Below are 23,107 nucleotides of genomic sequence, written 5' to 3' on the forward strand. Positions count from 1 at the left end.
CAGCCCTGGGTTAAGCATTTGCGTCACATGTAGCCGACAGCCTCTATCGTGTTAAAGGCGATTTTCATAACCAAAACAAAAACAAAACACATCCATCAGCTACATTTAACTAATGAATGTCAAGTTCTGTAAACATTTTGAAGTACAAGGCAAGCAAATGTTTACACAGCATACAAACATATCATATCATATTATATCATATCTTAGCATATCATATTATATCGCATAGACAGCAATTTGATCAGCTGACTTGAGATAAACTTGTTTACAGAATATTTTAAAATTAATTTCAATTCCAATTCATTTAACAAGTTTGGACAGCTGATTACGTGTAGAGCTCGAGAAAAAATTAAATAAGTGTTGAATAGGTAAAAGTGAATGCCAGTAGAATATCATATAAATCATATTCAAGCCGACTTGAAATATTGTGTTGGGAAAATACATTTTGTCATTGCGCCAACAAATAGTTTTACAAGCAACTCGGGTTTCAAAAAGTCTTTAAGTTCAAATTAAATATATAAACAATGATGTGATTTAATTTACTGCTAAACATAAGTTTTTCCAGGTGGTGGAAATACAAAACTAATTAAGAACTGCCAATCAATAAAAGTATATTAATCAACACTGGTTTTCAAACAATTTCAATTTACAAGCTTTATTTGTTTTTATTTATTTTACTTTAAACGAAATTGTAAAATTATTTTGGGAGATTCTTTGCTTATGCAAAAACAAAATACACGAAATATGAGTATGTTAAACTAAGATAAAGAATTCGAGCAAAATATAGCTGGGAGAATCTGGTTGGGATAGACGCAGGACACAGACAAACAAAATAAAATAAGTCATTAATTTACATATTTGGAGTGTTTTACTTAAATGTATATATATATATATATATATATATATATATATATATATATATATATATATATTAATATATATATATATTACTTATGTTTTACATAGATTTTACATTTTAGACATATACATCATATCATAGAACGTATATATTTTTTATCAATTCTATATCAGGCGCCCAGATCAAATAATTCATTTACTTTTACTACAGCTTAATGTGAATGCTTTTGCGCTTAACAAACTAAGATCTAAAAAAGCCACAAAATTAGACAAAAAAAACTATGCAAAGCAGCTTAAAAAATGTTAAATATTGTTTATCGGTATACAAGATATATATACTATATATATGTAAATTTACTTTTGATTCATTTCCTTTTGTGAGGGGCTAGTTTAGGAATGTTTTGTGTTTCTCTCTTAAAATTTGTTTTTGCTACGGTATATATATTCATATATATATATATATTCATATATATATATATATATATATATATATATATATATATATAAATATATATATAGAAGAAAAAGCAGGCATTGGGGGACAGTATAAAAAATATCAACTTTTGTTCGCCTCTAATATCCAATGAACACCCACACAGAAAGCTAACCGGTTATCGTCTCGTTTTTTCGTTCGTGGCGTTCTATATATCAATTATTAATTATGTCTGCCTATCTTTCCATTTTTGGGTCTGTGTCTTCTATATATGCTCACGAGGCACGACACGCCCTCAAAGACGGGTACAACAGGTACAACAACAACAATTAAACGCTATGCTAATTGAGGGAGACCCTCCCAAAACCCATCTACAGATTTAACAGCATTGTCGAGATAAGCGCCACCACTGCATATCCTGTCGCCTGTATTGTGGCTATCGCGCTGTTGCTGCCGCCGACTCCAAAGCCAGCGAGCGCTGCATCCTTGGATGACATATTCTCGGGTGCTTCATGGGAATTGACCTCATTTGTTGAGGTTGAATCGTTTAAGGTTTTCTCCAACGAATCTGGACCGGAATGCTTGTCGCCCACATGCTCTACCCGCACCATTGGCGGCTCATGTATGGGCGTGGGCTCGTTGGTGCTAGTTGTAGTTGCATGTGTCGTCGTCGATGTGGTTGATGTGGTGGTGGTCGTTGGCACCAACGTGCCATTCTCAATCCAATACACTGGACTGAATTCCATCTTCACATCCTTCAAATAGCTCTTGCGCACCTGCAGAGGGAGTATAGGATTTGAGTGAATAACGGAATTCGTATATGCATATTGGCACTCACCTCGGCGCTGATTTTGCGTGAAACGCTTTCACTGTCATAGTAGAAGGCGGACAGCTTTGCGGTGTAGGGCGCCTCCAGGGTTACATAGTTGCCGAGCAGCGTCACATTGATGGCCGTGCCTGGCCAGAGTTTACTGAAGACAGCCTTATTCTCATGCCGTTTCTCACCACGTTTCAGTGCCCAATTGATTTCGGCTGGCGTGGCCAAATTCTTCTCATAGATCTTGGTGGGCAGACCCTTGGCCACGCCTTCATGCGAGCCCCAATACTGCAGATAGTCAAAGCTATAGCTAATTATCTTCTCCATTGTGGCGTAAGTGTCGCCACGGTTCTCCAGAATGCTGCTAGCTAAAAAACGAAAGTCTCTTTTAGTTATGTGAAGCTTTGGCAGCTGTTAATCTCTACTCACCCAGTTCTGTCATATTCTCGCGCAGACTGGTGCGCAGGCGATCCAGCTTAATGTCTCGCAGCTCATAGCTGAAGGGCTCCGTTTCCACGAGTACTTCGCCATCGTCATAGTACTTCTCCCGTTCGTTCTCCGCTACCTTGATCTTGCCCAAGCCCAGGGGTTCCAATCGACCCAAATTGTAGTCTGCACCGCGATGCGATTCAACACCCTCTGCATTCGTTGGGTGCACTGCACGATGACGCGCTATAAAGGATTCATCGCCAATGAGTATGGCGCCCACAGGGATACCTGCATTGAATTTCGTCCAATGCTTCCAAGCAATCTTGCCCAGATGTCCGCGATTCATCAGCACATCAAAGTTCTCGTTGATGGCGTGCTTGAAGAGCGCTGCAACACAAACGTGCTTCTGCTGCTTCTTCTCAGTGTGACCCGAGGTGCGCACTCCATCGATAGTCACACGGCACACATAGATGGGATAGTGCTCCTCCTCCGTAATGTATTTTCCGCCCTCGACAGCCGACTGCATTTGCTTGGCATCCTTTGGATCGTAGGTCTCCCAGACCAGCGTGCTGGACGTGACCAGCTGGCCCAGCTGCGTCGAGGCATTCTTATATGTGAGCACAGGATGTGTGTGCGCCTGGCTGGGTGTCAGCAGCTGCAGCAGGGCCAAAATGCAGGCAATGCCTGTCAACTGACAACTGCTCCGACAGCTTATGCTGTCCATGATTGTACTTCGTCGTCTGCTCATACTGTTTTCTATATGTTGTGCCCAAATTGTTGAGGAAAATTCTAGAAAAGATCGGAAAAAGTTGGTGGAGATTAGAAATCTATTTTATTGTTGCTAAATAGAATAGTACTGTGAAACAAATTCTTGGCTAGGTATATCATTATCTCTGATAACATATTTATATATAATTGATTCATTATATTTTGATAATAAATCCCTTTAAATTGGCTTCCACAATCAAGAAATATCATCAGCTGAGCAATAAAGATATACGAAATATTAGAATTGCCATTGAATTTTAGCTTGAGTAATTATCAAATATACATCTTGTAAACAAAAATAATAATTCACGTCAACTGTTATATAAATATATCTTTTATTAGAAATTTCTACCTTTGATTTCCCATAGAATACGCCCAAGTTTGAGTACAATATGTTCCATTAGACTTTTGTCAAGTGCAAGTGTAGAAAAACTTTTCGAAGTCACTATGCCGCATGGGCGCATGTGAAAACTTTGTCATTCAACTTGTAGTAGAAGTTTTGTGGCACAAAGTTTCATTTTATCAGCTGCCGAACTCCATCAAAGCAAATACTATTGAACCTGACTACAAAAATATCTTAACTAAGCATCCTTAATAGACAGCGCTGTCGCTGACAGAGCATGTAGTAAACTTGGTTGGGTTAAACGCCTCTGGCAACGAGTCACACATAGTACATGAGTACTGTAAGCCCCCATTAAGAGACCAGCAGACTGCGGCTCCGACGGAAGTTCGCTTGGTCGGCTCCTGCTCTATTTGCTAACAGTTTGCGTGGCGGTTGCCATTAAAAGCTTAAATGGTATAAACAAAGATGTAAAGACACCGCATCGAATAACCCCCGAAAACAATTCATTTGTCGGCTTTGTGGGTAGGAGGCGTGACAGCTGACGACGAGGCTGATCATTAGACGCGTCAATGTCAGCACCGCAGACACAGACCGTCAGACAGATAAACACACACGCCGCTGTCCACTTCAGGCTGGGGAATACATGAAAAGTGGGGGCGAAACATTGTACGCTGTGCGCCATGGGACACTCGATGCTGTAGTCCCAATAAATTTGTCGCTTGTTTGCGCAAAACTTCATCGCAGCCAAAACACATGGCGTATACGTAACTTGAAAACAGAAAAAAATATTTGATAAGCAAAAAATACTTGTTCGAAGGCTCAATACTCTTAATAACACGCACCAGCTAGACCAAATTGGAAATATAGCCAATCTAATTGTAAGTATGATAATGCAAAATGTTAGCATAAATAATATTCTGCATTATCATTATTTCGTAGAACTAAAGGCTCAAAAGATATATAATCAGCGCAAAGAAATGACTGTAAAATATAACTTTCCAATGAAATATTAATATAGTATACAGTTTTAGTATATGTTGAGCTTGGTCTCTATAGTAATCCACCTGAAAGCCTTAAAAAATATGATATTAACTGCCTGATAAGTCAATTATCTAAGCCAACAGACATAATTAAAATAACATTTAGTTAGCTCATATATCTAGAGGAAATCTCTACCTATTTATACATACTCGATCTGAGCTCACATAATTTGTTAGTAAATCTAACTACGCTAAGTCAAATAGAGTATATAACGCCAGAGCGGAAGTGTAGTCGACGCCATGTTTATTCATTAGCAGCCATTGTCAATGCAGGCAACTCCTTGTGTTCCCTGCATGTCCTGCTGCTGCTGCTCCTGCTGTTAGCGTCCACTAGAGCCGCGTCTAAGGTCTGTCTTCGTCCAGTGTCCGTTCACTTGACACTGTGCATTGTGTCGTGGCTTTCTCTCTGCCAATGTGTCTAACCTTAGCGCTTGACCTTAGCTGACAGCTCACAACACACCACACCGCACCGCACACACTTTGGCCTCGGTCGCTGTCTGCAACGGATATGAGATGATAAGGTTACATGCAACATCATTTGTTTGCCTGACAAATGATGTGTTATTGTGATAGTGTTTCAAAAGCCAACGCAGGCACAAGCAACGGGGCATGCAACTTTCTCGAGTGGGGCGTCGAGTTCAACAGACGTTGAGTCCAAATTTAAATATTGCAACACAATTGAGTGTACAACGTGTAGGTGTAGTGCACTGCCTGTTGTGTATGAGCTGCCTGCGGCAAGTGATGGATGACAAAGCAGCTACCGAACACTTTGAAAGGATTACAACGATTAGAAGAGGTCTAAGGGAGAGGAGAGTTCAGAATAGTAAATGGTGGGGAGTTTATAAAGCATAGATGCAGCTATTACTTATAGAGCACTTAGAGTTGGAGTACAGTGAATAATTTAGGTGTAGCCAGAAGAACACGGTTGGACTTGAAGAACTGCATAGCTTAACTTGATTGAAAACGCAAATGTGTGGTTATTGGTTATATATATAAATTGAAATATTGAACGAGATTATAATAAACTTAACGAAATATATTAGCTATGGCTAATACTCTATTGAGTATGCCTTCTCATAATTGAATAAAATATTTTATTAACTTTTTTATGGCGTCTTTAGTACTTGCGGAAGTATTTGATATGCACAGTTTCGTTCATCATCAGTGACTCTTAAACATATTATTTTAAGTATAAGTAAGCATAGTCATAATAAAAAGACAGTTTCTATCAAACTTGCCAACATCTGTTAGTTAGATGTCACGTACTTTCCACTTTATGACCGAAAGTATAACCCGAATTTAAGTAAATTATATGATGAGCGCAGCAAAATATGTGTTACTCATGCTTAAAAGAGCTCGCTCCATTCACTTAAGCAGCTCTTAATACTTTCAACTATGACGCAAGGCAGAAAGAGTGAGCCGCTGGCTAGCAGCAGAATTCCAGAATTCAAGAAGTCTTAACTGCCGCCCGAGTCATCGTCGTCGTTGCCGGAAATAACTCTCATAAAAACTCGGTAGTTAAGGGGATAGGGCGGGGTCTTATGTGCAAGGAAATAACAAGTCATAAATTGACCTCTGGTAACCGCATAGTTGACCCCCTTTTTGTGCAGTGCAATAAATATGCTAAAAATAGCAAAGTAAATTAAGGCGCAGCGCAAGGGAATGTCTGTATATTATTAAAGGCGCAACCATGTTGCAACATTCTGCAACAACAACTTGCAACACGGTGCACGTAGTGCTCAGCAGATTTCAATTGAACCAACCGGGTGAAAAAAGCGCCGGTGAAAGTTCACGTTGCCTTTTATTAAATCAAATGCTTGCAACTTTGCAACATTGTTGCAGGTCTCACACTCTTTAATTTTGGGGCGCAGACATTGAGATTTACGAGGCAAGCGCTGAAAGGTCTGCGGGCGCATAACTAGAAAGCATTAGGAGCAAGAGGCGAGAGGCGAGAGGCCAGGGACTACAGACATGGGCTGGGGCCAGGCGCTGCGCTAGTTTAATTGGATTTTATTGAACTTTGACTCTGACCCTTATAGCTGCAATTGCAACAAGTTGCAGTTGTTGTTGTTGATCGTAATGTAGATTGTTGCATATACAACATACACACACGCACACACAATCATGAGCACATGAGTTATGAATCCGGTACTTCATGAGGGCGGGCGCACCGCGCTTCAATTCGACTCAATTTGGCAATGACACCACGATAATAGGTCGTTTGTTCTATCGTATTTCCCATTTGATTTCTCACTTGCCCCGTTGAGAATAACACGAAACGCTGTCAGAGTTCACTGCACTTGTTTAACAATAAAAAAACTTTAACGATAAGCAGAAATGCTGTAAAATGAATTGAATATACCCTAACAAGATTTTTTTAATTATAGATTTAAGTGAGGAGCTATATACCATATAAGTGTAGCTCTCGTCAATTTGATTTCTCTCTTCTTTGAAGAGTTTTTAATTTATTTATTTGCATTAGTATTAAGAAATAAAAATATTCAAATATCAAGTCTCTAGCCATGGTTACAAAGTTCTGCCAGAGATTTTTGCTTCTGTACGTTAAAATTTACAAAAACTTTAATACCTTTCTCAATTCCGATGGGTGCAGAGTATAAAAATTAATTAGAAACTCATTAAGAGTTATTTAACTGGCACTACGTGCTGCCCACTGTGATTGGGCGTGGGAATGTAGCAAAAATCAGTCAAAAACACAGCAGAGATGGCGATGGGCATGAAGTGAAGGAGCGAGACAAAAGACAAAATGTTCCTAACTCATTTACTGCTTTACGACACAGCGCTCTATGCCAGATAATTGATGTGAAGTGAAAAGTGTTTCGAGTGCCTGAAAACTTCACTGAGGAAATTCAATTACTGCTGAGTATCGAGTGTTTTCCATGGAAAAATGGTGAGGGCAAGGGTTGAGCTCCTCTTTGATTATGCAATAAATCAGAGCTCTCAATGGACCACAGAATTAGTTTGGGGAAAACTATTGTTGAGTGCGAAGAATTCGTTGAAAAAGTCAAATGAAATTGAATTTCCAGCTCGGATAATAAATTGCATTTGTGTACTAAAGGCACACCGAATTTCATTCCAAATTTTCGAGAGTACTAACCAAATACGAACTGCAAATATGCAAATGTTGTTGAAGTCTGTTTTTAATTAAAATAGAAAAGGTAAAAGAGAATTGTATGGAAATAGTTTAACACAGCTTAAAAAATATTTGTAAATAAGTGAAATACTCAAGGTTGAATATTTATTAAAACATTTAAGGTACCAGTACGACTTGAAGTTACTCTAAGCTCCAGCTGATTAATTTACTATATATAAATATATATTACATATTTTAAGCTCTCTCTAACTGTCAATACTTAACCGTGATTTAAACCATCTAGATTGAATTAAATTATCTTTCTCCACTTACTAAAATTATACTTGAAAATTTGTTGTGAAAAGCTACAATAAATTAAAGAGGTAAACATATTCAAGTTCTCAAGTTCTTGCTCCCAATCGAACGAATTTTATTTCACAATTTCTTCTCTTAAATTGATTTTGCATCTTAAGTTAATCATTTAAAAGTAATATTTTAAGCTTTCAAAAAATAGAATATATTAATTAAAATAAACAATAAAAAATTCGTTCGGCTCTTAGTTTATTTCTCAAACGCGTGTTTTATATTTATTTCTCCAATCGCATTAAATATTGTTCCATAAGTTTCATTAATAAACTCTCTGGATAATTAATAAGATTGAAAAGACTGTAGAAACACGAATAACATGAATAGTATGAATGAATTATACAACTCTTCTACAAGCTTTCGAATAACAACGATTGCTCAATCGTCGTGTTCCACTTGCAAAACTGAACATATAATCTCAATGATTGCATTCAATAATGCTCAATAATTACTGGAAAATGTGTATCCGCAGTCTTTACTGGGTATTGATAAATGTTTTTCGATTTGCAACTTAATTGATAGAGCAGAGCACAAATATTTTTGCAGCTTGTTTTCGCGTTTCCTCAATTATGCTCTGGGAAAAGTCGCGTGTGATAATTGGACTTGAATGCAAACTGAGTTGTTTTTCTTTATAAAAATTTTGTTTTTCAGTCTCTGTTTTGCAATGTTGTGGAAAGCAGATCAGAGAATGTGGGTGGCTCAAAGTGCGGCATGACTGCAGCTTTAACTATTGACTATAATTGCATTGCCACGCCTGCTCTGAAAGCCCCCTTAGGGCGCACAAACCAGTTTAGCGCGGGACAAGTTGCGTAATTGCCTGCCGGATTTAGCTCTACTCGACAACAGGTGTTGATGCCGTCAACCCCTCTGCCCACGTACTTCACCTCCTGCCCCTGGCACCCACGCTAATTGCCCTATCTCACTATCGATTCTTTATGCAACCAGTTGCCAAATCCCGTCCTCCTCCTTTCCATACTCCCCTCTCAATGCAAGCCCCACAGCGGTAGCTTTTTGTCAGATGTTTTTCAGCGGCAGCAAAATCAAAGAAAATAAAAAAGCACACAAAAAAATCGTTGCTTTTGGCTGTTGCTCTTTTGGCCGAGACAGTTGTTAACTTAATTAAAGTGCATGACGCAAAAGTAACAAGAGTAAAGCAGCGCTACGGCGAATCAGAGTTGAGCTTGGCTTACTCAACAAATGCCCTACCTGATTTATATAAAACAACTAAGGTGTATTTATTTATATCTATGAATCTTTAATCTATATATTACTCTGTCAATTTCAATATTAATATATATGGCAAGCAAGATATCAATCTATTTATTTTCTGTCCATATATCTAAGTACTGATCTGTCTACTCGCCGATTAATGTATAATTTATCTTGCCAATTATCTGTGTGTCTACTAATCGGTTTATAAATCTGTGCATGTGTTTCTGACTATCTTTATCTCTGGTTTTGTTTATTTATGTATATGTATATACGGCTATAGCTAGAGCCATCTATTTAACATTGTACATATTGACATATCGATCTATCAATTCACTCATTAGATTTTTTATACTGTGACTTTATCTAACAGTTAACTGTAGATTTATCCATCTATAGACACGTAGGTATTGGTTCATGTTCCTAACTAATTATCCATTATTATTCGTATATCTAAATTCATTTCTCTTTCAATTCAATGTGCCTAAAAACTCTTGAAGTTATATCTGTGCAATACAAGCTTTTGTTTAAAATATGATGATATAATACCTCTTCTTATTTCCACTTTGTCATCATTAGCAATTATGGCTCTTGCCTCTGCATAATACTTTAATCAAATACTTTATTTACTTTTTCATTAAGTCTTTATTATTATAATTTTTTTGCTTTCTACGCATTTTAACTCAACTTGGTATTCAAAATATTTTTGTGCAGATGTCACGATTTTTTCTGGCTTCGGTTTTATATTTTAAAATGTTTATCAGCTTTTTCTTGTTGACTTTCAATGTGTGATTTATTGCAGGGCATCGCATCTGTTTGGACAGCTGAGACAGACCGTTGCATATGCTAACTGGCAATTGACACCCCCATTGAATGCCTCTTCCCCAGCAAAAACCCATTTGCATGTGCATCTATTAGAGCTGCATCAATTAAGGCGTCTAGAGGACCCAACACACAAAGCACACACATACGCACACACACATTCGTTAGCGCCAGACTCGACACCGATTCGGACCAGCTGCTGGCCAGCCCATTAAATTGAAATGCACGTGATGCACGTGACAATGGGCAAGGTGTAAAGGTGTGTGTCCGCTTTCTTCCCTCCCACCGGCTCAGGCTTCATTGTCTGGGCTGTTGGAGAAACGTTTTCCGCACACTCAATTAATTTAATGGATCAATCGATCGTTTTGTTTGATGCTAGTCATTAAATTAACGCATTGACTGCGCAAATTGTAAGCCTTTATTTAACATTTTCCATTCATTAAAAGCTTTAAATGATAATTAAGTACGCAGAAATATTATCAAGATATATTGATTGATTAACTAAATGATAAGCTAATCTGCGAGGAACTTTATAAAAATTAATTTTAAAGATGTTTACACACAGTAAATTCGCACTTCGGGGTGGGAAAAATGTAAATAAAATGATCAGAAGTTGAAGTTTATATCAAACAAACAAACTCGAAAATAAATCAACAGGAAACTTTTCTCTTTTCACTGAAGCCACTTCAACACAGGAAATATGCCAAAAAAAATATCTTAAATTGAAGTTTGTTACCGCGCACGGCCGGTGCCACAGCTAAATGAATATTGAAATTTAATTTCTAGTTTATATGCAAATTGTAAACTCATAAATTGTTAGACCGGCTCTTTCCCGCTTCAATTTTAAATAGATAAACAAAAATTATACAAAATACTCGCAGAGCTTGAAAAACTTGGAAAAGATTTATTTAAGAAACTCATTGGGCAACATTTAATTAAAACGAAATTAGACAAACAAATGCGCGGCTAATTAATTAATTCGTAATGCCTAATAAATTTGTCATCAATTTCAATTCGGAGGCACCCCAAAAATGAATGCATTTTTTATGCTGCTTTTAAGTAAAAAAAATTGAAATAATAATAAAAACCAAACAAAAAACGATCCGCTGCTAATCGGTCTTGAGCTCTGGCTTCATAATTTATATTAATTTATTTGTAATTTAATTTTGTGCGCTTTGTAAAAAGCATCTTCGATCCCTCACAAATGTGCGCAATTAAATATTTAAATTGTTTTCGTTATTTTTTTATATTTTTTCTGACGGCGGCTTTGTGATGCCTTTGCATGTTTTCAATTTGCCGCTTAACCGAATTCAGTTGAAGGTTAAAAAATGTTTCAATTAATAATGGAATGGAAAACATTTCAGCCGGATACTGCGTTTAAGCTTGTAAAGAAAAAACGAATGACAACTTTGAACGACACTGGAAATTGAATCTATATTTAAAAATATTTCTATTTTCCATGCTATTCTAGGATATTTTTATAAAAAATATTTATTTGATTTCAATTATTCTATTTACGTTCCTTTTTCTGCTACTTGTTATCAAATTGTGTACGACAACAAACAAATTGCATGGCACGTCTCAAATCTCGTGTCACTGTCAAACATTTACTTAACAGGAGATGAGATGATGATGAATGACAGTTCTATTAACTTTCCAGTGTCGCAGAAAAACTAATAACAAAATAAAAGCTGTCCGCTGATATCTAATTGAAAATCTTAGACTTGTAACAAAAAAGCGGAACTAAGACGTCCGAAATAGACAAACAAAAAGGAAATAATATTGAATACTCAGATGATATGCTGCCCATATTAAAACAAGAGTGTTCTTGTCGAAACGGCTCGACTTGGAGATACCCTAAACCGAAGAGCTGATATTCCACTTATTCTAGGCTTCTTTTGACTAAATAACTTTTCTTCCATGGCATATGGCATAGGTATACAACTATATATACACATCATCTCTTGATTAATAAAGAGCTTTGCTTGCTTTTTCTTGGTCATCTGTGCAGTAATTGTCAAGGTTTCGAGTTCTGTTTTGATTATCCAAATATTTGAGTAATATATTTCATTACTTGTTGATAAATTAATATATGCTTAGTACTTTCCTTTTATGGATTGCCTTTAATTTGAGTCGCGTAAAAATTAATTAAAAATTAAATGGAAAATTCTAGTGATAAAAGGAGGGCAGAATTCAGTCATGATATAAATAAACATGATTCGGATTCCGCCAGCTCCGATTCGGCGGATGAAGTCGACCTGCAGCGTAATGTCAAAACAAGTAAGTGAAATCAAAATAATGTTAAACAGATTATTGTAAGTCTTTCAATGCTCCACATTCAGGCGAGAACCAGCCCAACAAACCAATTGAATTGATATTTGTGGCACTTTCGTTTATACTGATGTTCATCACGTTTCCCATCTCCATATTTATGTGCCTGATCATACTGCAGGAGTATCAGAGGGCAGTGATATTGCGACTGGGCCGCTTACGTCCGGGTGGTGCACGCGGCCCAGGAATGGTCTTTGTATTGCCATGCGTTGACCGTTATCGCAAGATTGATCTGCGCACCAGATCGCTCGATGTGGCGCCACAGGATATACTCACCAAGGACTCGGTGACCATCAGCGTTGATGCTGTGCTGTATTATAGAGTCAAGAATCCACTAGATGTCGTCCTGCAGGTAATTGACCCAGAAAACTGCTGTGAACTGTTGGCCATGACAACGCTAAGGAATATTACTGGCGGCTACATGCTCATCGAGCTGGTCAGCTCCAAAAAGGCGCTGTCCAGGCAAATTAAGACCGCACTCGATTCTACGGGGGCCACTGAAGCATGGGGCATTCGTATCGAACGTGTCGAAATGTGAGTAGAAAAGTCAAGAACATTCATCCCAATATTGCTTGCTGGTAGAGAACAGTCAGAAGAAAAAGGCTTTAAGCTTTTAACTCACTCAATTAACATATATTCGAAATAATTTTGGATATTTGAATAATTTCACTATAATATTCAGTTCTCTCTTTCATTAGCTATAAAAAAGAAGATATATTTCCTTTTTAATTCAGGCTTCTCTTGAGAAGTCAAACATGATTAGGTGACAGGTTTATTTCTTAATATGTTGACAAGAGTCGCATATTGCTGCCTTGTGTTAGGATGTGCTCATGAGCTCTTAAATTATTCGTACAACGCCGGAATTCATGAGTTTATTTAACGAAATCCATTATACTCTACTCAATGACGCTTCAATCTAATTTTGGTTCGACTCTTAATAGAACTCTCCTCTCATTCCCACAAAGCACTGATATTTATATGCCAGAGTCACTGCAGCGTGCCATGGCAGTGGAACAGGAGGCGAGACGTGAGGCAATGGCCAAGGTAGCTGCGGCAAATGGCGAACGCGACGCTGTCAAGGCACTGAAGAAGGCCGCCGACATCATGGAATCGAATCCCATAGCTCTGCAGGTGGGGATTCATCTTTCGCTTTCTCATAAATGAGTTTTGATTTATAATTATGTGTCGATATAAACTTCCAGCTGCGCTACCTGCAAACACTCAATACGATTGCAAACGAAGAAACCCAGTCCGTTGTCTTTCCATTCCCCATTGATATTGTGCAGAAACTAATTAGATGAATAAATGTGTAACTGTATAAACTACCATATATAAATACAGAATGTTTAGTTATTCGAAGCCCCCTCAAACCATTTAAGAACATGGCTGAAAAAATACTTCGGAATCTTCAGTTGCAGCTCAATTGTTACAAGTTTGACGTAGTACAAGACGTAAGTATCAATTATTCTCTCGGGTCTTGGAACTATAAAGCATATTTCCGTAATTAGGCAATAGATTTATAGCTTTCATTTTCCTCTCGAATACCGCAAACTGTAATTTGCATCATTAAAATCAATTAAAATCTGTTGTAATACAACGAACAAATACCAATTAATCTTGAAAGCATATTCAAAATGAGCAAAGCAGCAAAGTTAAAATGTGAATACAAGTACGCAGTACCCCCGAAGTCGAAATAAATTTCTGCTGATTGACATAAAAGACAAATGGTCCAACAAGAGGCAGCTCTTAAGTGGAGAGACACTCAAGGCTATCTGTGGAGCGGGAACAGGGAGAGGGCACATATTTTGAGAAATCTTGAATGCCTCTGCACTTGCAGCAGCACTGCAACATTTTTCGCATATAACTCATTTTAATGGCTTTTTAATTATGCTAGGGAGCAGCTACTCGAAACTCTTGAGAAAATGCATTATGTTCAATAATTTGATAAGCGATTTTCTATGAAAAGCCATCAGGCACGCTTTTAATTGAACAACATTCTCATTTGTTTTCATTTTTATTTATTTTTAAATATTTCTCTTGGATACGTTGACCCCGCTGCGCACTTTAAACAACTGAATTTTGGTCATGGAACGTTTGAGTCGAGTTGCGAGATCGCAACTTGGACACATGTTTTTTTGACTTCATTTATTCTTTTATTTCTCCAAAGAGCTACGTCATCGTAGCAGCAGCAGAGCAGAAACAGAAACCGGTACCGGTTGGACGCAATAACGAACCACGTGCTTGGCCACTCGGCCACTTTGCCGCCAAAAAAAATAAATAAATAAAGCCAGCCAAAGAGTTGAACTGGTTTTTTGCGCTTCAGCACCAAAATAAAGAATTCCTAGGCATAAACGAAAATTTAATGCGCTGCAGTCTTATAGTAGTACGTACTGGAAAAATATATTTAATAAATAGTGAAAATATATTTGAAATAATTTAGGAGACAATCAGAAAGAATCCGAGAATTCAAAATGGTTTAGCAAATAAAATGAAAAGATAAGACAGAATATAAATATTATATTATTATTATATTATATTATTTTAAGTAATACAAAATAAATAATATGTTAAAAATTATTTTCCTAAAATTTTTCATTTTATAATTTTGCAGAATTTTTAAATATTGTATATGTTATAAATCAATTTGTTAAATAAAGTTAACTATGATTTTTACGAATTTTATACATTTGTTATTTTCGCTTTGTTTAATAATCTGCCCCAACTTAATTATTTTTATTTTACCGTAGCGTATTTTATTTTTATTCTAATTTCCAGCTTCAATATTCATTGCCATGTTTCAAATTGGCTGCCTCAGATAATTAATACGCGAACGCATTCTAAGCGCTACAAATGTATCTCAATGTTCATCTATCTGTATCTGTATCTGTGTATCTCTCGAGCTTTATACAAATTAAATTTATGAGCGCACTTTCAAGGTGACTGTGACGTAATAAGCCAAACTCAAGCCTCTATCATATCAGCCCTGTACTTATTTGGCGTATTTGTTAGAGTTAATCAATTTTGAGATTTGTTTTGTTGTTGTTAGGCCTGACAGGCACAAAGCTACGTTTCATAATTTGGCCTAGTGTACCCATTCGCTGTATCTAAATGCGAATCAGAATCGCATATGTCAGCATTAAAAAGCATAATACCCAACACAAATCATTTTGGCAGCTCTCTTTATAGCTGAATATGAAACGTTGCTTCATAGATCGCACAATGTATCTGTATCTTTGACATTGTTGCCAGCTGACAATTTGTTGTTTTGTGCTCGCTTCTAGCGTGAGCGTTGAACATTATAAACCTAAACATGGACAACATGTCAGAGAACTCCATTTGACTACGTATATCATTTTTATTTTTTTTATTAGCAGCGCTGAAGTTTATTTCGTCATTTAAAAAATAATAGCTGTAATTATAATTGATCAGATTATTTATGTGTGGGCTGAGGTCTGATTTTTGTACTATTTTTTAAACTAAGTTTAAAGATATTTAGTCTATTATTCCAATTACAAATCTCTGATTTTACTATCAACCAAATAAGTGTTGCGTCTTAGCTATGCTTACAAAATTACAGATAAGCATATTCAAATTAAGAAATAAAAGTTAATTTAAAGATTCTTAATAAACATATTAAGCATGTAAATATACATAAATTCATTTTTGAGTTTTATTCCATTAGCACGCCAAGGTAACGTTCAGTTTCGACATATTTATAATCGTATTACCGAAACTTTTCCAAGAAACATAATTCATATTATGGCTTAGTTTCGTCTGATGGCAAAACTTAATTAAAACTTGCTGCAAACACAAACAGCAACCGCATAGAAGTAAAAAACTTTCGAGAGCGTCTCAAAATTTATTCATAACCCAGCACAGATGTGGGTTCCGATTACAGACCACGACGACACACTCGAGCCACACTTGAGCGGGACAAGAGAAGCGGGCAGTGGTAAATGCAACTATAAGCTATTTTTTTGTAGTTTATTTATTTATATTGAAGATGCACTTCGGTTTGTTGGGCGATAAAACATGAATGTGGTTTGCCTAACTGTATATATTAAAGTTATGGCTGGGGCTGCAGTTGGCAGTTGCTCCAGCTTTTGCGCTGACAGCCGGCTCCATTAGCACCTCATTGACAGGCATCGTGTTACGCAGGTCGAGGAGGAATGCGAGGGTTGAGAGGGTATTTCAATGTTCGTCATGAAACTAGATTACACATTGATGATGCGCTCCAGTAAACTGCTGTCCCTGCTTTTGCTGTTGCTGTTGCTGCTACTTGGCATATCGCGTGCCGTACTTATTATGTATCTTTAAGATACAATAATGCATGTATGTATCTTGCGGCTGCCTTCATGGAGCGTAAGCAGAGGCTGCTGTTATTGTTGTTGCTGCTGCTGCATAAACAAACATCGCCGAGTGCTTGTTTTGCTTTCAATGACGACTTTTGACAGCCCATCAATAAGCGGCAGCAACAGCCACATCGCTCATCCGCCATGTTCTACACACCAAATGAAATTTGTAAAGAGGCTGAAGTGGGTTATTATATTATTTCTCAGCTTAACACAAACTTTTATTGAAGAAGAGCCAAAAATTGTTAACTGACAGCTTTTGTCGCCTGATATGTTGACAGAGCTCTTCTATTGCTGCCGTCCCTATTGGCATTTGCTCAACTCTTTGTCAGTTTGTTTGCCCTTTCAAAAAATGAAGAAAAAATGGCCTCAAGCTCAGCACTTGACACATTTGTCATTTGATCCTTTTAAGGCCCTGAAACTGTGCTGTAATTAACTCGCAATTTGCATTTAAACGAAGACGCCAAAGCCCTTTTAATACCCTGCATTTTAGATACGTTATGTGCAGTAAAAGTCTATCCTTTTGCAAATTATTTATATGAGTGCCACACATAAATGTTTTATTTATTTCCGTTTTGTCTTGAAATAAAAATGAAAAATATATTATACAGAATTTAATTTGTGAAACAAGACTAGGGTATTTCTCAGTACATCAGCCCGTTTGTAGGTTTGTCTTGCGACACATTTGCCCTTTCGCATATTGTTTACACACTCTGTAGACACTTTGTATTACTTTTTGCATGCCAAAAACAAATGGCAATTGTTTGTTGTTTACTTAAACTAATTTGTTATTATTGTCGCTTACGGTTTCCACCCTCTTAAGAAATGTCGTTTGAGCTTAAGTAGAGTCCCTAAAAATATACTTTCCGGGTTTCTAAAAACGCAATTCAACGCCAATGGATGCGAGGGGCATCTTAGAGAACGAGTGTGAGGGGACTGCAATTTGTTATAATAAAAGCGTTTTTCTATTTTGTATTTTATGTATTTTTTTGGTTTGTGTCTACAGTCAAGCTGCAATTTGTTTTATGCGCTCAGTGTCACTTTCAATTTCTAGCAATTTAAATCGCGTTTGCGGCCAGCGGCCAGTGACCAGCGGCTTGTGCCGCGTATCCGTCGAATGAGGTCAGAATTGGACGAGGCAGCTATTAAAAAAAATTGGTTTAAAAAAACTAGAAAAAAGGTTCCACTCGCCCCCAACTATGCGACACATATACGAGTATATATAATATATATATATATATATATATATATATATATATATATATATATATATATCTATATATATATATATATATATATATATATATATATAGAATACGCCTTGCTATGCGTTTTATCAGCTCAAGTGCCAAAGGAATGAATTGGACATGTCGAAATCCAGTCAACGATCGGCGGTGCGGCGGCGCTGTTAGTGTCAGTGGTGCTGCTGGCAATTTCTTGGCGCCAGCACCACAATCAGCATAAATTTTCACACAAAAAAATGCAAATTAGTGGACTCTATTTGCGTATAACGAATAAATTAAACAAGTTGCAACACACGACTCGATTCAACTCGACTCGTTTTGCAGCAGCGACACAATTGATTGAAAGCTATAAAATCGTTTTTGTATGTGATGCTTAACTTGCTGTGAGATATTCTCTAGCAGCAAATTATCTATCTAATCTGACTATCTATCTATCTATGCAGTTATCTTTATAACTATCTATTTTTTCTTTCCTAGGAAAGTGAATTGTTTTAATGTTCTTTGTTTTAATGATTATCAAAATAAAGTCTAAATTAATTAGGTAAGTCTTTCATTTAATTCAAATTTATAATAAAAAAATATAATATAATAAATAATTATATATAATAGCAAATTATAAACAAAAAAAACCCAGTTGGTTTTAATTGCATCTTTGTGAAATATGAAACAAAAAGCTCAAATATAAAAAATTTAAATATGAATCATGTGGCAGCAGCTCGTGTGTCCATAATTAATGTTCCGGAAGAAAAGGAACTATACAAAAAGTAATTGGAAAAACTATAGAGACTATCAAATTACATGTTTCCTAAATAATTGATGATAGAGACTAAATTGCATGCAAGCCAAACAACTTGTTATACAACTGCAAATACGTGACCTTCGGTTATGAAAACTGCAATAGAAACAAGCTAAATGGAATGTAAAATGTGAAAAATGCTCGGATTACTGAAAACCCACAGACTGTGAATAGGATGCGTGCATCAGTTTGATAATTAGAAAAGTAGACACAACTAGAGCGGAGTTGGACAAAAGAATGTCAGCTGTCGGCAGCTACTGAACGCCAGGTGGCGCCAGCAGCTACAGCCACGCCCATTTAGATTGGCGTTGACAGGCCACAACGAACGAACTGCTGCTGTGCATTCGAACAAAAGACAGCGTGTGCAGCAATTATATAATTGAGTCTGACTGGGTCACAGTCGCAGCATTTAGTTAATTGAGGTTAGAGCAAGAGATCTGCTCAGATATCGTGATAGTCCATATGCACATAACAGATTACACACTTGACATGAAATGTTATTAAAAATGCAGCCGGAGCCACGCTGATGACACCGTTCGACAACATTGACACGCATCTACACGACAAAACGCATCCCACAGATACACAGATACTTTTGTATCTTTGTGCCCGGCGAGCACCTAATGGCCCGTCGCTTATTCCCTGTGGATTTTGTGTTTCTACTGCCATTGTCTAAGCAAGTGAGGTGAGGTGGGTGTGCTAGTGTTAGTGTGCGTGGGTGAGCCACCAAGTGCATGATATTGTGCATTAAACGCGATAAGCGACGTCGTTCTTGTGCCGCCAAGATTGGAGTCGCCACTTCTGTTCGCTAAGTTACTATCAAGTGGCACGCACTGGGTTTCCTGCTGACGCCCGGCTACCTACATCTTTCAGCTGCTGTGCATGGCAGTGGGTAAGTGGGTTAAGTTATTGAGTGTGCATCTCAAATTACAAACTGAATAACATTTGGGTCATAAGGAATTGTTACAGAAAATCATAAAGAAACTTTCGAGAGGATGCACAATTTATGATGTATTAAAAGAAGTTAAATATGATTTGATCTGAAAATACTAGCATTAATAATAATGCAAAACACTAAACTAATTCTTCTGCTTTTCATTAAAACGATTCTAACAATATCGAGTTATGGCATTGCTTCATTCCACATGTCTGAAATATAATTTCCAGAAATATTTTTTGATACTATTCAACCTCAATAAATACATAGCAAACGATTGTTCCTTGGACACTTTGAAGCAATATTTTAGCATTGCAAAACTCATTTTTAGCTAATCAATTTGGTTAAGAGGTTCGATTTCTTGACCATTCTGAATAATTTCTTTTTTTAACATAAATCATTCAGAGAAAGCTCGTTAACCAAATCACTCAGGCAGTCAATGAACCAAATTAAATTCTACTACCATTAATTGTCTAATACGCTGCGATATCAACATGACTTAAGCCTCAATCAGTCAATCAATCGTTAAAGCAAACCATACTATTATCAATTTATACCCATCTTTGTAACTTACAGCAAAAATATTTGAATACGTTGCCTTAGATTGCCAGTCAGTCAATCAATCAATCATCATGTTACTTCGCCTCACTACAGCTTATCTCTCGTCAATCTTTGAGTATGCCTTCTACGTGATTTTAATAAGCATTTGTACATTTATTAAGCTTTAACCTTGCAGCTCAATTCCTTTCAATCCTCTCCAAATTTATACCACTTCGTAAGCCACACTCATTGCGACTCGTAAATTTTATATGCCCATCAAATTGTTCAAACGTCGTGCTATATATACATACATTTATATTTATATAGACATATATATATATATCTAAAGAAATAAAACCCGTAAATTTGAATAAATGTATGCAAAGCGTCGCCACATGAAAATTAATCACTGACAGCAGCTGTCGACAATTTGGAGGTTCGTTTTTGCTTTTGGGGCTTCCACAGGGCGCTACTCGACAACGCCCCCGATTCGAATAAGCCTCTCCTGCCCTGACCCTACATCGAGGCTTAACTGCATCTGCCTGAAGCTATTTGCTCAACCAATTGGATTTATGTTCGGGCGAGAAAATAAATAAATAAAACCAACAACGCACAAAACATACAAATTTGCTTATGAACACAGAAGAAAACAAAAATGAAATGCAAAACTGCAACTAAAAGCGTGAAAAGCAGAAAGAGGCTCCCAACAAAGAGAGAAAAAAAAAACGCAGACAAGGTAAATAAAAGCGTACGACCCCATCAACAACATCTACAAGAACAACAACGACAACAGCTACAGTTATAGCTATATGTCTGTCTGATCTCAGCGCTTGGATAAAAAAACTCAACGCTCAAGCCTCGCAGCCCCCAAAAGCTTGTTTGACATCCAGCTGTAGCCCCGCTTGTAGTTCAAGGTGCGCCTGACAACCGTTCAAGAGTCAGACTATGCGGGTACAGTGAGGCTTCAATACAGCAAAAATGCCTAAAACATAGCAGATGATAAGAGACTACTCTTGTCTAGCCATAAAAACTTTAGCTAAAGCGACAGAAATATCTAGAATTTAATATACATTATGATCTGGATATTAGTAAAATAAATAATCAAATTGCCAGAAAAAAAGGAAATTTAATTTAAATTTATAAAAGAAAAACTGAAGATTTAATAAAAAAATATGTTCAATATAAAAATTTTGCAGTTAAGGCTTAAAACTTTTAAGCTTATCAGAATTTGCTCTAAGTAGCTAAAAACTAGAAAATTTTGAGTCTTGATTGGATTTCCTCACTTATTGTATCGACTTTTGAGTAGATATCTTTTTATAATTATATAATATACGATATATAATAATCTTTTTTCATTCTTTCACTTGCTCGAAGCGCCACTGTAGCTGCGTACTTTCTTTTATTGGTACAAGCACAACTAGAAGGCAGTTTGTATATGCATTGTAAATTGACAATGATTGCCCACAATTTGCTGAGCACAAAACGCGACGCTAACTGCAGATGCAGATGCAGATGCAAATGCAGATACAAATACGAACTGCAGATACAGATACACACATATATACATACATATATATATGAACCGTTGTAGCTTGTAGTTTGGACTTGTCTGACTGCCGCATAATTCATGCTACTTAAGTTTGTCGCACGGTCAACTTGACACGAATCGAGGGCCGCAAATAAACATAAAAAAGAAGCAGGAATCTTGACGATTCCCTGACAGCTTCTCGCTGAATTCATAAGCAGCCCCAACGATTATTCAATTAAGATGAATGGTAATGGAGTCGTTCAAGACGCCTCGCTAATTGACAGGCCAACAATGATGTAAGTCCTCAGCAAAAATATAGAAATATGTCTAAAAATGGCACCGCAAACGAGTTGCATAGCATATAAGGCGTCACTTCCAGTGATGGCAGCCACATGAGGCAGCTGGACTGAGTTGCACGTTGCGTTTAAGGTGCCGCATTAGACGATAAGGTATATAAAACAAACGCCTTACATGGCATTTATGGTCATTACAAATAGCTAAATAAAACTTGTTTACCCTATTTCGCCAATAAAAACTATTCAATAAATGTAAACCGCAATATTTAATGCCTTAGAAACATTCTGTGGCATTATCAAAGTTAAAAGCTATACAATTAAAATATATTTATAACTATATGTGTATATATATACTTACCACTCGATTGTACAAGTTGCCAAATGCAATTAATCTGCAAATAATAAAAAGAAAAACTATTAACAATTTGTTATCGAACAAAGCTTTCTGGGGAAGTAATCGACTAGGGGCTGCCCTCTATTTTCTAAGAGCTGCCTTTCATTTGTTTATCAAAATCCGCATTTTAATATCGATTGTTATCTATTTTGGGAACGAATATGGAAATTTGTCTAATTAATATAAATGTTTTCGGTATTCATTCATAATGTAATTTTGCAAATTCTAACAGAGTATACCCATTTTATGGATGCACTTTCAATAGGGTATACACAATATAAAAACTGGCAATCAAAACATGGAAAATGCATTTCTCGACTCGAAAACTGAAGTTCCAGATACGAATCGGCTTTTGTGCTGCACAAACTTTTGGATACATGGTAATCTATCAGTTGAGCCGACATTATCGCTTGTGAATCTCACGAGCTTGATGCGATTGTAGAGGAGGCAACGGTTATGAGGCATGGTTTGTTATAGATGGCAGACAGTAGATGGGGCAATATGCTCTTTACC

At 36.8% G+C, this 23,107-nt stretch overlaps 2 protein-coding genes across 2 annotated transcripts; one reads left to right on the top strand and one right to left on the bottom strand.

Moving 5' to 3' along the window:
* Window positions 1-1,392: 1,392 nt before the first annotated feature.
* LOC111594178 (protein unzipped) lies at window positions 1,393-22,589 on the bottom strand. The gene is made up of 4 exons (XM_023307364.2): window positions 22,559-22,589; window positions 2,538-3,326; window positions 2,130-2,476; window positions 1,393-2,067 (listed from the first exon to the last, which is right to left on the bottom strand). Exons 2-4 carry the CDS (start codon window positions 3,283-3,285, stop codon window positions 1,663-1,665), a joined length of 1,500 nt encoding a protein of 499 aa, XP_023163132.1. The 5' UTR covers window positions 3,286-3,326; window positions 22,559-22,589; the 3' UTR covers window positions 1,393-1,662.
* LOC111594188 (stomatin-4) lies at window positions 12,227-13,829 on the top strand. The gene is made up of 4 exons (XM_023307377.2): window positions 12,227-12,456; window positions 12,519-13,041; window positions 13,473-13,638; window positions 13,710-13,829. The coding sequence occupies exons 1-4, from the start codon at window positions 12,336-12,338 to the stop codon at window positions 13,806-13,808; spliced, it is 909 nt and encodes a 302-aa protein (XP_023163145.1). The 5' UTR covers window positions 12,227-12,335; the 3' UTR covers window positions 13,809-13,829.
* Window positions 22,590-23,107: the final 518 nt, after the last annotated feature.

This window comes from Drosophila hydei, unplaced genomic scaffold (genome assembly GCF_003285905.1).
Source record: "Drosophila hydei strain 15085-1641.00,03,60 unplaced genomic scaffold, DhydRS2 tig00000060-arrow-pilon, whole genome shotgun sequence".
NCBI classification, from domain to species: Eukaryota; Metazoa; Arthropoda; class Insecta; order Diptera; family Drosophilidae; genus Drosophila; species Drosophila hydei.